The following is a 19,679-nucleotide window of genomic DNA, read 5'->3' as shown; positions in this document are numbered from 1 at the left end:
TCAATTACTTTATATCCTTGTCTCACAATACTTTCTTTATCCCTCCATCCTACTTCTTTCTTTTTCTTCCTCTCTCCCTCCTTTTGTCTTTCTCCAGGTGGATATGAACCTGAATGAGGAGAAGCAGCGGCCTCTAAGAGCGAAGGACATTATGATCAAGCGAGAGATGGTCTCTCAGTACCTCCACACATCTAAAGCTGTCAGTACCAAAATAAGTAGTGCCAATACAGTGTGCTGAAGGGAATTTGCAGACAGCTGCATACAAATATTTTTTTTCCAGTTGGAAAATCAACACAAGTTGCATCACATGTGGACCTTTACAAGCCATGTAGTCCTATGCAAAGTACACAGTGCTACACATGGGCCTGTTTTGTCATATTCACTTAAAAAACTATGCAATTAAGCCAGACAGGAGTATTTTTAAGGCTAAATAAAAAAAAAAAAGTGATCAGAATAATGTAATGCAGAGAATTGGAGTATTGCCTTATTCAGACTGGATATATTATATACATTAGAAAAATGTATTCATTGGTGAAATGTAGAATCAATGAAACATTATAACATCATTGGTAGGACCAGCTTCCCGTCTTGTACTGTAGTTGGCTAAATAATCTTTCAAAAGCAGCAGGTGAAATATAATTAAATATGCCAAAAGCAAGTAGCTCAAGGGACCTACACAACCAAGCACTGATGGCTGCTAGTACAGTTCGTTTAACTGTGAAATAAGCTAATTAAGAGAAAATTCCTACACACAGTGCCATTTAATTCTGCAAATCAACATTTCCAATTGAGCTTGACTGTTGCCCTCTGTGCCTTCCCGTTGTGCTTTCTTGTGGAAATAAAGCCAATTAAAACCTGCAAGAAGAGAACTATAAATGCAGAAAACAAAGTGATTTTGTGTTTTGTGTGCCTGTTGTGTGTTTATTTTTGTTCATTAGGGCCAAAACCAGAAGGAGAGCTCAAAATCAGCCTTGGTGTACATCCAGGAGTTAAAGTCAGACAGCAGAGACACACAGCTGCTGAGCTGTCTGGAATCCCTTCGAGTCTCACTCAATAACAACCCTGTCAGGTAATACACATATACTTACATACAGATACACACAGTGCATATAAAAGAGAGCTCTAAGCCAATTAAGTGCAAGAATTGCTTTTGAATAACTGTCAATCTCCTGGCCAGGTCAGTTCAGACCACAATTCCCTTTAGACTTAGTGCAGGACTTAAAAATTGCTGGTCATCTTTCACGATCACCATGCAACTTTACAGACGTTGAGCCTTTGGCAAAGAAAAATCAGAAAAATGTCAGTGTTTAGACATACAAAGCTGATACAGACCCATTCACTAAGGCTTCAATTGCTAGTAAAGAAGCCTTTAGTTAATACTTTGATGAAGGGGGCAAAGACAATGAAAAACATTCGCTCACACAGGTGAACTATTTACATGAAACATTATTTTCTGTTATATATATATTTTTACTTAATTCACATAAGTTTGTATAGATTTTGACTTTGGCATTACAGAGTCTTAATTTATCAGTGTTAAGACGTGCAATTAATCCACTGTGATTTAAAAACTCAAACATAATTAACAACACAGGCCTGTTAGTCCAGAAAGTTTAGAAAGTTAGTACAGAAATGAGTGAAACCTCACAGAATCTAACAAATCAATCAGCAAATGTGAAGCATAATGAAATTTATTTATCGAAATAAATATAAATACATCACAATAATACTATACAGTATATACCCCTGAAGCATTGGGGTCACTGTTGCCATTAATTTGTTATATTATACATTTCTCATTTAGCATGTACAAGCGCATATCCAGATTTTAAAACAGAAAATAGCCAAATTAAATTAAACAAAATATGTCCAACGGGAATGGGAAATACCAAAGGGAAAAATGTGTGTGATGAAATGTGAAAATTAAATAAACGGTGTACTTATCATGTGGTCTTGTCATTTCCAGTTGGGTGCAGAACTTTGGAGATGAGGGCCTGGCCTTGCTGCTGAATCTCCTTAGGAAACTACAGGATGAGAAAGACGAGTACCCGTAAGACACTTAAATCACAGGATAGAAAAATTTTACTTTCTAGCAATGTGTTTGCAATATCTGTCTGTGTGTCTGCTCTCTCTTCTTTCAACTAGAATGATCGGAGTGAAATGCCAACACGAGATCATTCGATGTCTAAAAGCCTTTATGAACAACAAGGTAATACACTTTCTTTGCTTTCTTTGCTTACATCAAAATACTTAATCCTTTCCTCTGTAGAACTTGTAATAGAAGCGTCATTTGCCCATTTAACATCCTTGTTGTAGTGTAGCAATTCTTCCACTAGAGGGCATAACTTTCGTCTGCTCATTACAGTGAATGCAAACACTGATAACCTATGAGAATCCTCAGTATTTTGTGCATTGATGTGTCTAACTCTAGGTAACCAGTATAAATCTATTCAAAATCTATCATATTTAATGATTATATATCAGTAATTAATTTAAAACAGATTGTTACACCAATAATAAAAGTAGTAAAAATAAATATATGCATGTCATTGTCAAAGTTGTTTTAGTCAGAGTAAGTTCTATCTCGACCAAGAGACCCATTCTTCTGATGTCAACACTATAACTTGAACCATGAAAGCTCTGCGGTCCTCTTGCCTGCAGAAAAGAAACTCTAAACCCTACCTCCTTCCTTTCTCTCCCCTTTAGTATGGTCTAAAATCCATGCTGGAGTCAGATGAGGGAATTCCTCTGCTGGTCAGAGCCATCAACCCTGCAGTGCCTCATATGATGGTGGATGCTGTCAAGCTGCTGTCTGCCATCTCCATTTTGCAACACACTGAGAACCTGTAAGCATGAGTGCAAGGTTGACATGATGCCATATAATAAGCTGAACATATGGCCAACTCTTCCCCACAGTTAAAGTTTGGAACACGAGTCTTGTTACACGTAGTTACAGTCTTGAACTGCTCCATTGACTAGCTGTCAAATAAAGCAACAGAATGTACTTTATGATTATTTTTTCATGGCAAATGTTCTACTTTTGTATTTTTTAAATTTAGTTACAACAATTTATTATACACAACTATTTATTTTTTACAGCCATGAACGTGTCTTGGAGGCCATTACAGAGGAGGCTGAGAGACGGGACATTGAGAGATTTCAGCCTCTCCTTGCTGGCATGAACAACCACAACATTGCTCTTAAGGTATATCCCGTTTACAGATTCACACACATACTTGAATGATTATAAATCCCCCTGTGTGTTTTTGTTTGACAAACAGCACTACTTGAGCTCTGCTGACATATATGAATCTTGACAGACATATAAACTGAAACTTTTACTAGTTGGTGGAGGTATACAAAGTGGCAAAGTGGTAATTTTAGTATGATGTGTTTTTGGCAGGGTGGCTGCATGCAGCTAATCAACGCCTTGATCAGCCAAGGAGAGGAGTTGGACTTCAGGATCCATATTCGCTCTGAACTGCTAAGACTGGGACTCAGAGACCTGCTGACGGTACAGAAAACCCACTCTTTTGATCTTTCTCTCAGAATGACTCTCCAATAACACACATTTGTACAGCCTTACTCTTCATGTCTCTCTCCCTCTTGATGCCTCTGTCTTGCCGACTGGCTGACGAACACTCATATGCTGTAAAAACTTTCTCTCAACTGTTCAAACTCAATGTTTGATTGTCACACTCTTCTTATTCTCCCTCTTGCCTTTTCATCCCTCTGCCTGCATCCTATACCTCTCTCTGCAGGAGGTGCGGACGATAGAAAATGAAGAGCTGAGAGTGCAACTTAACGTGTTTGATGAGCAGGCTGAGGATGACTCTGAGGACCTCAAAGCACGTCTAGATGACATCCGCATTGAGATGGAATATCCTTCCACTGGAAAAAATGTCTCTGCAGAAATTCAAGGTCTACTTTTGACTTTGAAAATGAAAAGTATCAGTATGTTCATAGTTTTATTTTACATTACTTTGCTAGCTTCATGAGCGAGAGGAAAACCTTAATTTGATTGGTTTTTCATAATTTTAGAATAAATTGTTTGTATATAGAATCATATGTATTATAAAAATAAGTCCGTTATTTACACAAAAGGTTGCTCCTTTCTTCCCCTTTATAATCAGCCTGACCACTTTCTTCTAAGACAGAGGTTAAATTAATATTTCCATATTCAGTAAGCTAAGTTTGCTGGCTCCAAGGAGCCAGTGTAACCTTCTGTAGGCTTTTTTACATTTAAAATTCAACTGAGCCAATTAGCATTATATTATTATAAATACACATAAGAGTCAGTGGAGTTAGGTACACAAGAACAATAGGAACTGCTTATTTAAGAGTTGATTTCTATTGTCGCATATAAACTTGATGGTTCCTGCTTCTACACTTTGATGTTTTTGTGAATACATGCCAGGGTTTCAGTAAAAAGAATCAAGTGTACTGTAAAAGTGTACATTTAAAAAATGGCTTTCACCAGCTGCTGTAATGCTTTCTGCTGCTTTTGACATGCAGATACAATTTTCAACACAAGGTGTCTCCCAGGTTTACCCAATCCTGTGTAAACACAGTCTGCTTGTCTGACTGGCTGCACATGCAGTGCATTTAAACGTCTTCAGACCCCTGAAAACAAAAAATACCTGTCTGATAAGGCTGGTTAGGGATACATTACATCACACTGTGGTTTTACAGCATAGATTATCAGATGAACAAGTTCAGTGTCTGTCTGACTTGTATATCACTGAAATTCTGCAGTTCACAAATAGTGTTCACTTGTGTTGTTCTAAGCCTTATATATGTAATATACTGTATGCAGGGAATGTTGGTGCAAGACTATCCAAAGTTGTCACGGTTTGTGCTACAGTGAATGGTGAACATGTTTTGTATGGTGTTTTTAATATTTGTCTGAACGTCTTCATTTTATTGTGCTAATTGAGCCTTAACTTATTTGCTTCAATGATGTGAGGGAAGTGTTTGAGATTCTGGTCAACACTGTGAAGGACTCCAAAGCCGAAAGCTACTTCCTGTCCTTGATGCAGCACCTGCTGCTGATCCGCAGTGATTATTTGGCCAGGTAACACACACACACACACACATTGTGATAAGAGACTAAAAACTGTATCATCTGGGATTTACTTGTCACTGCTGTCCCATTACTGTGATTCAGTTGTCTTTTATGGGTAATAAAAACTAGAATAAGGTTAATTGTTACAATTTTCTCAATGAGTGGCTGTATTTCAGCTAAATAAAAAGAAAAATTCATGTCTGTTAGATCATGAGATCACTTCATACTTCACTGTAGACAACATACAGGAAGACATAACGCAGACCACACAAATAACAATCACAGTATTCTGAAGTGGACAGAGAAAAGATGCATGAAGCACAATGCAAAGCTGCCATTTCCTACATAGTACTTATGCAGTCATAAAAAATGCCCAAATCTATTTTTTTTCAGTTGCCTACTCTTCATTCAGCTCTCCCTCCTTTTAGCCCTTCCCTTCATTTGCTGTTTGTTTTTTAGTGCACCGACCCTAAGCTGTGAAATTAATACATGCAGAAAAGTCCATTGAGATGAGATGAGCACCATGACCTCATATCACCAGAAATATGCTAATGTCTCTCCCTGTGTCTTCCAAAGCCCTCAGGGGTTTAGCTGTGGAAACTAAGGAGAGAGGAAGAGAGAATGATTGAATGACAAGATGGGAGCAGATAGTGTGTGCGCATTTCCACACATATAGTATGTCCACTTTCACAAGAATGGTTCCCTTAATGAAATGTCACCGAAAAGGGCAAAACGCACAAAAACATGTGTAGGCATGCACATATTTGAGATGAATTAGTTGTGTTGTCCGGTGTTGTCTTGATTGTATCAGACAGGAAGGAAATTGTTGTGTATTTTTAGCACAGTTTGGGGAATAAATTGTGAGCATTGAAAAAGGAAGGTTGGTACAAACATCTGGTCCCAGTTGAAGTCTTTTTACTCCCTCTTCTATTTCACCCGCCCTTTCTTTCCTTCCTGTTTTCTCCATCCAGGTGATCCAATGAAACACAATAGAGGTTGTCTGTAATGGACTCCACAGAGAGACAGGAAGAGAGGGTTGGAGGGAGAACTGTAGAGTGGCAGAAAATACAGCTTGGTAATTACAGAGATGAAAAGAGAAGGGAGGTGGAGGGTGAGACAATAATGAGGAAGAAATTGAGAGTTGAGGTAAATTGCTAGGTAGATGTTGAGAGAATGAGGGAAGTACATACAGGAAATGAAAGGGTTAGCATTTGTGTGGGAATGAATGAAAGAGTACCTGCTGCTTTGCTCTTTTTTCATTCTCGGTCTTGCTCTATTTCAATCTCGACTTGAGATGGAGTCCAGGGAATTTACTCAAATGCACTCATATGGCCATATTTATAGTCATACGATGTGTGTCCACAAACTTCTAAGGGCTTAATAGAAGGAGAAAAACCCATTGACATCTATGTATTTAGTTTAGTATTCGTCAAAATGTATATATAGCCTCATGCCTACCAACAACCGTTTTCCTAATATTTCTAATGTTTAAATTTCATTTGTTGGGGATTTAATCTGTTTGTATGAAGAGTGTCAGGATTCAGGCTATAGTCAAATACAAGTATTAAGTTTTTTTCCTCAGTTTTCCAGAATGACACTAGATGTCTCTCTCGCTCCATGAATAAATCTAAGCTTTAGGGAAAAAAAAAAAAACTTGAAACATAGTGAATGATTGGAATAAGTGTTAGACAAAGGCTGGGTGACTAAGAGAGACAGAGGAGGGAGGGGAGAGAGACAGAATAAATAAGGTGTTGAGTTTGTGACTCTGGCAGCATCTAATGGGGTCAGGGAATAAGACACCTCCAAAATTGAGTGTCTGTCTGAAGCTAGCTTGATCAGACGGGGCGCTGGACATACACCAACACACCCTCACGAACACAGTTGCACACAATCAATCTTTGTGACAAGAAACTCAAACTGTCATGCTCACACAGACAGCCAATCTCAGTCGCAGACAGAGTGACAAAGCATGCGTGTTCACAAATGTATCTGAACAAATGAACCCACTTGCTCTTTGTCAGTCCCACCTTCTATTCACATAATGTGCCAGATTCATTGTTAATGTAAAATACATTGGTATTATAAAATATATACATATGCTGTATTTGCCTTTGTGGACACAACATGCAAAGTATGTTGAGATTATGTGAGATTATGTTGAGTTATCTCTTTTTTTCCCAGCACCACATATAAACTCTCCTTCTCCATTGTTACCCTCCTTCCATCCCTCTTGTCTTATCTTCCCCCTGTCTCTCTCCATTTCTTTCTCTCTGTCTCCTAATCCATCTCTCTGTAAATCTGCCACTCCTTCTCCCAGGCCTCAGTACTACAAGTTGATAGACGAGTGTATCGCTCAGATCGTGCTGCACAGGAATGGGGCAGACCCTGACTTCAAGTGCCGTCACCTTAGCCTCAACATTGAAGGCTTGATAGGTAAGTTGTTTGACCAGACCATACACACATAATCAAGTCTTTCTCTTCTTCTTGCTTGTTGTACATGGTGCTGCCTTGCCCATCACCCAACACCCTTAACATTTAGAGCTGTATACATGCACATAATACACATGGGCCCGGAAAAATCAAACTTTGCTGCACAGTACTGTGCGGGTTGAAACCTTCAAGGTATTTCACTACCCCACTTTAATCACCATGTTACTTCAATGGCAATATACTTGCCCTATGTGATTTAGTTTTAGTGAATTTGGCCATAATGCATATCACATTGGCTATCTACATGGTGGTCAAATGTACAGTGGCCCAGAAGCACCACAAGGTGGAGCCAGAGAGGGAGTGTGCATTAGTGTGGGCTAAATTGTGCTACAGGTTTTACAGTCATATGTTGGTGGTGTTAAATGAATTTTATCAAGAAGATAAAAGCTGTGTCAGTCTGAGCAATCCCAGAATCTGATATCACAATATAGTAGGTGAAATTTCTTTTTCAATATTTGATCCCTGACACACAACTTTAGATTGGTTAGATGGTAACTCTTAGGCACTGGTGGTGAATGTATTAATATAATAAAAGTCAGTCATACCCAGGTACATGTGTCTTTAAAGCACCTCCAATGGTTTACTTCCTGTGAGGAAGACACAAAATCCCTACAAGCTACAACGGTGACACAGACTTTTCTGTGTGAATCAAGAATGTATTACGATGGCCATTGATCTATGTCATCCCCTGTCACTCTCTACTGAGTACAAACCTAAAGTGCTGCATTTTCACCAAAATATAAGCATTCTGGTGAGAGGTGGTGCGCACTGGTATATGTGCATATAGATTTTGTGAACCACCTGCTGACAATTGTGAGCTAAACCAGAGCAGGGTTGGAGGTGCAGGCCATGTCTCAAGAGTTCAATACTCCTTTATGGCAGGTCTCCGTTGCTCACCGCAGGAGGCTCTAATTGCACTGCTTCTAAATGCGTCCTGACACACACACAGGCTGGCTGGCCTCCTTTAAGACTGCCAGAGTTATTATCGGTGGAAAGCAGCCCAATTCTGCCCTGCATGCATTATTTAGTGTTTTTCTTTGAACTCTGAAATTCAGCACAGTTTTTTTTCCCCACATTCTGTCTCCCTTAGTGCTCTCTATTCGAAGTTTGTCCCATTTAGCCCAGCCACCATGACAGAAGTAACCCCCCCCCCCCCTTACACATCCAATAACCATGTGAACTCGAACACAAATGCACACTTTGAAATTGTGTGCGGGTTGGCATATTATTGAGGTTCTATTATGTGGTAAAACCTTCTCTTTCGCAAAATAGATTTCTTACTTTGCTCTGCCTTGCTTACAAGCTTATCTAGATATACAGAGTCTTGCATAGTTTCAACTACTTTTTCCACTAGCCATATTTTCATCACAGCTGAAGACTCGCACTTTATCTCACAATCTGTATGAATCTGTTTTCTATGAGTTTATGTAATTTCTTTTTCTATTTTAGCTTTTCACAGCTCTCCTATCTCAGCGATCTATCTGCTTGATCCCCCTCCTGGGCATCATGATTAGCTGTCTTTGATCCAGTGACTTTGTGGCATTCATCTTCATGTTAATTAGCTCCTTTACTGCACATGCTCGCTAAGCCCTTTGGCACTGAACCACCTGTAGACCCTGCAATTATTCTGTAAAAGTACCCCGTTGGTTAGTCTGTGTCCTTCTAACCCTGTCCTCTGCCAAGCAGATCCTGTGATAATGGATTACTCTCAGACTGTTATATGGTCTTTCTTTTATTTTTTTCACAGTCTTTCCAAAAAGAAAGGGTAAATATAAGAATTTTAAAAAGTGGTGTGAGATAGTTTTCACATACAGGAAAATGTAAAGGAAAACCTTTCTCACACATACACATAGACAGAGGTTTATAGGAGAAGAAGCATGCAACAGACAGCATCCTATTGTAATGAGATGCAACTTTATTTATTATAAGAAAAAAACAGGAAGATAATATAATTCTTACTCTGTGTGTCTGTGACTGTATGTATACACAAAGCATGTGGATGCAGATGACCCTACGGTTAGATGTGTGCAGGTTGTGTGCTCTTATCTTATCTACTTTTTTTTCTCTCTCTATCTTTTCCTTCTGTCATTTCTTTGTCCACAGACAACATGGTGGACCAGACCAAGGTGGAAACCAGTGAGGCCAAGGCCACTGAGCTGGGGAAGAAGGTGAAATACACACCAATTTATTCACATTTAAAATCACAAATGCACTCCTGTACACACTCATACACAACAATAGCTTGCTATACACACACACACAGACATATTTACTTGTCAACCCAAAAGCACACAAGCTATTACAATCGTAAAGACACAACAGAAAATCATACATAAAAAAAAAGCTAACATTTCCCTCTGACACACACAGACACATTTGGGATCGTAATGAAATTTAATGTGACCAGTGTCTGTCTGACATGAGATGACAAATGAGAAAAAGGGGGGAACAGAGGGTGAGTAAGAGAATGAGCATACACATGTCTATCTGACAGCCAACCAGCAGACAAATATTCTTACAGGCTAGCAATCGGGGTAAATGCCTTGAGTGCAGTGTGCTGCTACCCTGATGATTCTGTCCGAGTGACAGGATAATTGCAAAGAGGGAGGTGAAACTAGCCTTCATTCTGGCGCACACACTCTAACACAGGCTCATAGCCACTGAACACACGTACACACGTACATCCACACAAATACACATTACATGAACACACTTGGATTCATTTTCGTTGACCACGCACACACCATAGTGCCAGTTGTGCATGATGGGGTAATTGCAGGCAGTCTCTTTGGCAGGAATTAAGGATGAGGCTGTCAGAACGCTGACAGCGAGAGTAACGGATCTGCTGTCTGCAAATTAGAGTCATGTGTGTCTGTGTATTCATGTATTCATCGGTTTAAATACTCTTATCCTGTTTGTCAAGTGTCCTAGAAGAAAAATCCTTGAAAATTTATGAAAGTTTGGAAATTAAAACTGGGTGTAAAATATCTCTTTAGCTCTTTTTTCTTCATGGATGTGAAGTCTTTTAAAATGGAAGTGAGAAGTGAGCTCATACAAGTGCACTGAAGCATCCTAACTCAATAATTGACACTAATTTGCAGTGTAAATTATACAATGAAACTGAAAGCACTAGACTGCAGGAAATGGCTTCTACAGGTCTTCGAGATATGGGAACTTCTGCAGCTTCAAGAGGGAGGCTAAAAGCTTCTGCACGCAAGCATGCTGCTCCCATATCTCACTGGAGAACCCTGGTGTTTTGGTGGTGTCAGGACTGTATTTACTTAATGTTTTACGAAATGTTTTAGTTCTCCCTAATCACCCTTTTCAATTACTTTTTTATAAAATTAAATGGCCTTTGAAGACTTGTTTTTAGACTGGTGGTTAAACCACGAAAGCTTCAGCAGATGACTAAAACCACACAGTGAATTTTTGCCAGCACGATCAGGAAGGTCACAACTGTATAACATTTTTTTTCTCCCTTCTAAATTACCATGACATCATCTCCACTCAAGAAATCTGACACTTTTTACTAAAACCTCCCTATATCAGACTCTGGCTTATTATAGGGAAATACTGACCTATATGATCAGGCAAATGAACCTTTGATTGACCATTTTTCTAATATTTTTCAACAATCAGAAAGTGAATCTCAGGATTCCATAATTTGCAACATTTTATATAATAATGACCCTGACACAAACTGTTTTGCTCAACTGAAACAAGTTTCTTTCATAATATCTGATTACTACAGAGAGAATGAATTTAAATCATCTGTTGACCTCCAAAAATTAAAAAGTGACTTTTCCCTTATTTATATCAATGTTTGCAGCCTCCAAAAAAACTGATACTGTGTCCTGATATCTCATCCCTAGCCAGGTCTATAAAGACACACAGGACATAATAATGATATATTTAATAGGTGATCTGACTATAAATATTGTAAACTATAAGAATGATAATTTAATTAAGGACTTTATTAACACAATGTGCTCTCATTATATTCATCCTATGATTGCAGTACCAACCACCAGAGTGACAGAGACTTCTGCCACCCTGATAGACAATATCAAATGTGTTGGGTAACAATGTGAAATCAGGTGTTTTATGTAGGGATATTACTGATCATTATCAGATCTTTCTAATGGCATTCAAGGAATCGTATAAGCCTATATTTACACTGCATCTTAAATATAAGAGAACTTTTACTAAAGCAAATATAGCAAAGTTCAGTGGTATCCATGGACAGATATCCTACAGTTCGTAGATCCAAAAAGGCTTTTGCTTTGTTTTCAGAATGTATTTCCCAGTCCTATGATCAGTGCTTCTCTATTGGATTAATGTCTCCCAAACCTCATCACAAACTGACCAAACTGTGGATAGCTTCAACCATCCTGAAATCCTTGAATACTAAACATAGATCGTACAAAAAAATATCTCCTCAGTCCCACTACATTTAATCTTGCCCAATTTAAAAGTGACTGAAATCAATAAACCACATTAACAGAGGAGCTAAAAAAACACTACTGCAATGTTGAATTATCTAAACACAAAAATGACATGACCCTGTTTTGGAGAACAATTAATTGTATCCTCAACAAAAAGAATAAACACAAGCAGTTACCTAATGAATTAAAGGCTGATTGGGGTCTTATCACTGATCCACAATTAATTGCCAACAATATTAATAGCTTTTTCTCAGTAGTTGGTCCAACTCTGTTCTGCACAATTCCACCCAGAAACAGTTTATGAATTCTCCAATGAATGAAAACTTAGATTTTTTTTACCAGTTACTGAATGAGGTTCAAACTAAAAGATTCCTCTCCGGGTTATGATAACATTGACAGTAAACTATTGATATGCATTCATGAGTACACTCCTATCTCACAATCTGTCATGTTACCTGGAGAATGGCCCTGGAGGGTTTAAGCAATTCTCCTACATAGTCATTATTAAAAAATGTGTTATTATAATTATCATTATTGTTATTGTTCAATATTGAATTTATATTTTTAAATTGGATTTTTCAGTTACTCCAAAAAAACATCATTTTTTTTCTCAGGTATCTGTATGATGCTACTAAATGCAAACCACTATTATGTTTTATTTGCCCACTCAGTCTGTGCTGCCTCTCCAGAGGTTGTCCAAGTAAAGGGGAAGAGATTTGTATGCCAGGTTGATGCAGTGGTCACTGGTTGTACTGCATAAGTAATAAAAGTTGCACACAATTAGCTGAATATTCATTCCACGAACATACCAGGGACACCACTTTCATAACAGTGGCACAGTATCTGTGCAGTCAGGCTACTAATGGGATATTGTTTTAGCACCTGAGTGAAATCTGAAAACAAAAAAACATTGTTTACTGCCCTCAAACTGAATGCTACGCATGAATTGTAAAGTCATCAAAAACTGTTCCTAGCACTTTTTTTATGATCGTGTGTTTGAGACTGTCCCTCTCTATGACCCTTTACATGTTTAATAGCTGGATACAGAGTTGACAGCACGCCACGAGTTGCAGGTGGAGCTGAAGAAACTGGAGGGTGACTATGAGCAGAAGCTACGGGATCTGAGCCAAGAGAAAGAGCAGCTGGCCTCTTCTAAGCAAGAGCGAGAAAAGGAGAACCAGGGACTACAACAACAGCTAAGCTCTCTGAATCAGCAGGTAGACACAAATACACACACACACACACACACACACACACACACACACACACACAGACACACAGACACCTACACCTACCTGTCTATGAGCACCTCAGTGCCTTTTTAATTCAAATAATTCAAAATCTAAATAGAGGTATTTGCATTGTTTTTTTCTATGGAGTATTGAATCAATAAGCTTAATGTGACAACACACCAAAAGTAGCACTACCAATGTCAAAGTGTCCCGTGGATGGAACTGTGTATTTTAAAGGGTTAAAGTAAATGCCCAAATGCACTGAATTGAAAGTTAGTTGAACCCAGTATCATACCTCCAGAATCTTTGTGGCATGTTGACTAGCTCGGGCTGTATTCCGATCATTACTTCATGCCATTGTCAACATAAAAGAACCACAACATTAGTACAGAATGAATAAAAACGGAGTCAAATGACTGAATCAATCTTTTTTTATTTTTTATTTTCCGGGAAATACATACACACAAAACACAAACTTCTGCTAAAACTGTAAGAGGTAAAATATTTCAAAACCTAAAGAAATACGATATCGCAGAAGACTAAGTACCAAAAGTTGTCCAACATCTATGCACACCCACACAAACAATGAAGCCCCCTGGCCTTAAATGATTTAGCCAACTTCTAGCATGGCATGAAAAGAAGACGAAAATCTAAAAGCATATTGTGAGAAGAAGCCAAATCCTTTAGAGATTAAGAAACCCAATAAAAACATGGAAAGTGGGGGAATGGGAGTATAAAGAGTGACTTAAAGGAAGAAGAAAGGAAAAGGATGGAGATAGGACAAACATAATTTTCTAAGGACAAACAGAATTTTTTAAGGCCCAGATACACATGCAGGGTTTCCTGTGCGTGTGTGTGTGTGTGTGTGTGTGTTGTGTGTGTGTGTGTGTGTGTGTGTATACATACACTAGGGAGGCAAAGATGAGGATTGTTTAGCTGTCAGTGTCCTGCTGCCACACCAGCTGGACTCTGCCTCACAGTGACACCCAAACTCACAAACACACCAAGTGACCCAGAACCGTCTGCCTCTGTGCATGTATGCTCATAACCACATGAAGATGTTTCTGTGTGTGTGTGTGTGTCTGTGTGTCTCTATGTCTGTGTGTCTCTATGTCTGTGTGTGTGTGTTTGTCTGTCAGTAAGAGAACTATACAGCTTCCAAAATGAGCTTCATCCAAAGTGGCTAATGCCAGCAGAGTCATCTTCTCAACACACAAAAGCTCAAACACACACACACACACACACACACACACACACACACACACACACACACACACACACACACACACACAAATGCACACACAGTTGTCCAAAGCATCAACAGCATCACGAGCCAGGCCTCAAACAAGCTTCTCATACTAAGATGGCTCACTTTCTCTGTGTTTGAGGCACTGCCCATCGAAGATTTCTTCACATGTAAAGATCTCTCACTGTTCCTCTGTGTGATGCCGTGCCCAACTCTTCATCTGCTGCCTCAATAAGAAAGCCTGCCTCGGAGGCCCTTTATGTCTGTTACTGTCTTCTTTTCAAAGTCCAAGGAAACGGCACAATTTGTTGCTCTGCATACAGACACTCTTTCACACATCAACAATGTTTACACTTTACACACCTAAGAACACATACTGTAAATAAACTTCTCTATACATGTACTCTTTAAATCACATATAGAAGGTTCCCAATCAAGTCCTTCTCTCACAGCCCAATATTAGCTGTCTAACTTTAATGACTTGCACAGTTTTCTCAAGAATTGTCGCCTCGCTGATATAAATACTTAAATCAGTATTTCAGTGTTGAAATAAAAAAAAATTATTCACCCTCACTTTTAATATAAAATTTTGTCCTCCTCTTAAAAACTTTTTCTTTTGAATTCCTCTGTGGATTTAATTCCCCCCTGCTATGTTTTTCTCTCTGCGCCTTGTTCTCCATTCTCTCCCCAAACTCAATCCTGCCCAGGCTTTAATCCCTCTCTGTGTTACTCTTTCCCCCTCTTTTGTTCTTTTTTCTCTCAAACCTAATCACTCTGTTGGCATGGTTATTCATAGGAAATGGTGGAAATTGCCAAATCTATACAAAATGTCAATTAAAACAATAAACAACAAATAACAATCAAGACATGCTATATGATAAATTACTATACTGTATATGGTTTGAATATATACAATGGTATGTCCAGTGGTAGATGGTAATCAATATTAATGATAATGTACCGTGTCCTTACTTCCCTGCAGATTGAAAAGCTATCTAAGGACCTGGAAGAGGCCAAGACTAAAGTTGTCACAGTTACTGTTCCTGTGCCAACACCTGGTTTGCCCCCTCCACCACCTGCCCCTCCTCTCCCTGGCCAAAATGTTGGTGTACCCCCTCCACCTCCACCTCCACCTCCACCTCCACCCCTACCAGGCTATGCAGCCATACCTTTTCCCCAGCCCCCACCTCCTCCTCCTCTACCGGGTCAGGCCTGTATTCCTCCTCCTCCTCCACCACCTCTTTTACCAGGTATGCCAGGACCTCCACCACCCCCACCTCTTCCTGGCATGCCAGGACCACCACCACCTCCTCCCTTACCTGGGATGGGACCTCCACCACCGCCGCCGCCGCCTGGGTTACCTGGTATCCCTCCTCCACCGCCAGGCCCAGGTATGCCTCCACCTCCACCATTTGGCATGGGAGGCTGGGGGGCGCCTGCACCACCTCCACTGCCTTATGGGCTCAAACCAAAGAAGGATTACAAGCCTGAGGTCCAGTTGAAGAGAGCCAACTGGAGCAAGGTCAGTTCTGAGATGGATGGTTCAATATGTTAATATTCAAAGAGTTACTGCAAAATTGTCAGCTGTCTACAGGTGATGTAAAAATATTGTGGAAAAAGAAAAAATCTTTTGCCTATGTAGATTCTACATTTTGCTTATGTGCTGGGTACAGATGTTTGGTTGAATTAGCCCATAGCATCTCCAGACTTTTCCTAACTAGCTAATAAATGTTTTTTCCAAAGATAAATTGTTGAATGCCAAAAATCACACCAGTGTTGAAAATGAGACAGTTCATACTGTATTTCAGCTCCTCATTATAATCTGAACATTATGCCCATGTAAAATCAGGTAGGGATTTTATTGTAAATAATTCAAACATGATTTAAATTTTGCATGCCAAGTTCTACAATTTACAATTTGAAATAGCCCAGGGTGTGCTTTGTGTGTGCAACAGTGTGAGATGGAGCTTTAACAGTGAGATTCTGACCTAAAGTGACTTTCATGCATACGTGTATCTCATGACTGTGTGCTTCATGTTCTTCTCCTCCCTCTCATCTGTGATGGTTAAAACATCAAAACGGCCCTCTGTCTTTCTTTAGCCTAAAGCTACTGTTTAATGGCTTCAGCAGACTTCATCAGCATTTAGCTTCTCTCTCTCTCCCCTCTCTCTCTCCCTCTCTCTTTCTCTCTGTCTCTCTAGCTGGTGAGAATGTTTGACGAGGATGTCACAGAAATTGCTTTTTAATAAGCCTTCTTCTTTTAACTGCACCACTGAAAGATAATTAAATTGCTGCTAGAAAGGACAGTATTCTTTTGTAATTTAAATTAACTTTTTTTTCTGGCTTGGACTCATCCTCCTCTTTGCGTGCTCTCTTGCTTTCTTGCTTGCTCTTTCAGCTCATCCCAATATCACATTTCCTCTCCCTACTCAGTCTTTTCTGTCCTACATCCCCATCCCTGAGGCTTTGTCCATAATGAAAGGCCTGATATCTGTAAATTTACTACCACTGCTTTCTCTCTCGCTCTCTTGATTTCACTCTCTTTGTCTTTTCCCTTGATGAGAACACTCAGAAAGTGCAGGAAAAACATACAAAGTTAATTGTGTCTTGTGACTAGAATAGAGAGAGAGTGCAACACAAAGACAAAGAGGGATACAGAGAGAGCACCCACGTAAGGGGGAAGACAGAAAGAAGAGGGGGAGGAAAGAAAGTGGAAACCCCTGTATTTCTTAGCATTTCTATGCGTGAATCTCTGAAGCTCAGTATGCTTTGTGGTAGAGACAGTGTGCGAAGATGAGAGAAAATGACTACTTGTTTCCTCCTCTCCCTTTTCTCTTTGTGTCTTCCTTCCTTCCTCCATCCTTGTCCCCTCCCTCTACTACCATACTGCTGCCTCCTTCTTTTTACAGCCCTCCTGTTTCTTTTGGTCTCTCAACCTCTTTATCTGCTCATCTCATTGTTTGCCAGGTGCACAGATGACCATTTTTGGAAGATTGAGTCAATTTGATGATGTGGTTAGCTAACAGATTCAATACATCTCTTTCCTTCTCATTTTCTCCTTCTTTCTCTCTCTGTACATACTGGCATTACTCTCTTAGATCGGACCTGAAGACCTCTCTGAGAACAGTTTCTGGACCAAGGCGAAAGAGGAGCAATTTGAAAACAATGAGCTCTTTGCCAAACTCACCTTGACCTTCTCCTCGCAGACAAAGAGTGAGTGTGTGTCTTGTGTGTTTTTTACTACTGTGGTTATCATGTTGTGTTTCACAGTAATAAGCAATGTCTTTCTCTACTTCTCACCTCTCCCACATCCCTCCCCTCTTTCCCCAACTCCATATCTATTTCAATCCTCCTGTTCTGCTTCCATCAGCCACTAAAGGTAAGAATATCACGCACACACTTCCATTTAGTTGGTTTTTCACACATCTTCTTCAGCCTTTTTCACCCTTCTCGTTCTCTGCTTGGAGGACACGCTGCACATTTACATTATTCAGCAACGCTGTGTCAAAACAGCAACTCACACGAGTTCATGAATAAACCACCCACACCCGTGTTTGTATGTGTGTTCATCTTCTCAATGTGCCCATGACTTGTTGTCCAAAGACTGAGTGCTCACATCCAGGTGAGATGAATTGGGACTTGGGGACAAAGGGAGAGATGGACAAAGCGAGGAGGATAGAGGGAGGGATAAGGAGAAGGTCACTGATGTCCTTTGACTAGCCACCTGCTGTCCTGGCACAAAGCGCTGACACACGGGCGTACGCTCACACACGCACACCTGCCCACTCCTATCACCTTGTCCCAGTGTCACTGAGCCTTCTGCTCTAACTCCTCCATATTCATATCATAACCAGGACACCAGGAACACACAGACAGACAGTGTGTGTGGGTGTGTATATAATTCCATCTGACCTTCAGATTCAGTCTCAGTACATATACACACACAGACTCTTGCTCATGTCATATACATAAACAGAAGTGTGCATGCACACATGGCTGATGCTAGCTGTTGATGTCAGTAAATGTCAATGTTGGCAGCTGTCCCATCTGCATTCACCTGTATGGCAAGTCCTAACGTCCGCCTGTCACTCCTTAATTTGACCCCCCCACCCCCTTGGCCTGTGCACCCACGCCTCCCCTTTTTATTGGCTGAGACAGCCGCCTGTTCCAGTTGATGTCTAATAACCTTTTCTGAGAGCTGACTATAAAGACACTGTGGCCTTTTCCTAGGCCCACACCTGTCTGTATGTCTGCCCGTGTGGATGTACTGTGTGAGAGAGAGGGAGAGAGAGAAAAGGAGACGCCAGGTGTTTATTACTCTGTATGTGTTGTTGATTTCCTGTGTGTGTTTTGAATGTGTTAAAGTCTGGTAGTTGGGAATAAAACATTATTTGAAACAGAATTGGGATTTCATTGAAGTTCACCTTAATTTTCATTATATAGCACTTTTAAAAGTAAACAGATTTTGTACTAAAGTGGTTCACAAAGACAGACAGGGATAGGAGTGATCTCCTTTCTTGTTGTTAATAACTGGCCAGCAGCATTTTGAATTGAGATGGTAGCCTAAGAGATGCCCAAGTAAAGGGAGTTAGAATGGTCAAGCCTGGATGCTATTAGTGCATGAATGACTTTCTAGATCAGAGGTTGATTAGAAATGCCTAATTCTGGAGATGGTTCTACTTTGGCAGAAGCTGGGTAGGAAGTGTGTCTTATCCTTATTTAAATGAAGGAATTTATTAGTCAACCAGTCTTCAATATCTTGGAGACAGTTTTGAAATCGAGTTACATCGTCCTGATTTTGGGAATTGAGGGGGAGGTAGATCTGAGAATCATCTTCGTAGCCGTGAAAAGACATTATGAGTTTGGAAGATTCTTCCCACCGGGAGCATGTAAATACATGACCTTTTGTGTTGGCATCTTATGTTTTGTGTGTGTGCTTGTGAGTGCTCATGTGTAGTCTGACCCATACTGTGACTGTAGTGTGTATATTGTATGTGTGTCTGTGGCTGTGTATGCGCACATGCTCAATAAGCTACCAGCTCTGGTTCTGCAGATTGACCCTTCACCCTTCGCCCGTCCTTCTCTTGCTTAAATACACAGCTCAAGGCCTAATGCATTCCTCCTGACCTCCCTATCATTCTCCTTATCCCTCACCTCTGGGAGCCCAGCTTCACTGTTCTTCATCCTCATCCCACACACAC

The 19,679-nt window shown here is 40.0% G+C and overlaps 1 protein-coding gene across 1 annotated transcript in view; it reads left to right on the top strand.

The window, feature by feature from the left end:
- diaph1 (diaphanous related formin 1) overlaps positions 1–19,679 on the top strand; it is a 93,956-nt gene that overhangs the window by 21,888 nt on the left and 52,389 nt on the right. The window contains exons 4-17 of the mRNA XM_087176755.1: positions 98–199; positions 939–1,069; positions 1,967–2,050; positions 2,146–2,209; positions 2,707–2,846; positions 3,100–3,205; positions 3,404–3,514; positions 3,762–3,880; positions 4,958–5,074; positions 7,383–7,498; positions 9,659–9,723; positions 13,038–13,217; positions 15,461–16,000; positions 17,577–17,691. Of these exons, the coding sequence (XP_087032881.1) occupies positions 98–199; positions 939–1,069; positions 1,967–2,050; positions 2,146–2,209; positions 2,707–2,846; positions 3,100–3,205; positions 3,404–3,514; positions 3,762–3,880; positions 4,958–5,074; positions 7,383–7,498; positions 9,659–9,723; positions 13,038–13,217; positions 15,461–16,000; positions 17,577–17,691 (1,990 nt within the window). The remainder of the gene's footprint in view (positions 1–97; positions 200–938; positions 1,070–1,966; positions 2,051–2,145; positions 2,210–2,706; positions 2,847–3,099; positions 3,206–3,403; positions 3,515–3,761; positions 3,881–4,957; positions 5,075–7,382; positions 7,499–9,658; positions 9,724–13,037; positions 13,218–15,460; positions 16,001–17,576; positions 17,692–19,679) is intronic.

Source organism: Seriola lalandi, unplaced genomic scaffold (genome assembly GCF_002814215.2).
Source record: "Seriola lalandi dorsalis isolate HSWRI2012SDOR001 ecotype SW California unplaced genomic scaffold, Sedor1 jcf7180002054569, whole genome shotgun sequence".
NCBI classification, from domain to species: domain Eukaryota; kingdom Metazoa; phylum Chordata; class Actinopteri; order Carangiformes; family Carangidae; genus Seriola; species Seriola lalandi.
The sequence above is the reverse complement of the archived record's forward strand: the minus strand, read 5'-3'. Positions and strand labels throughout refer to the sequence as shown.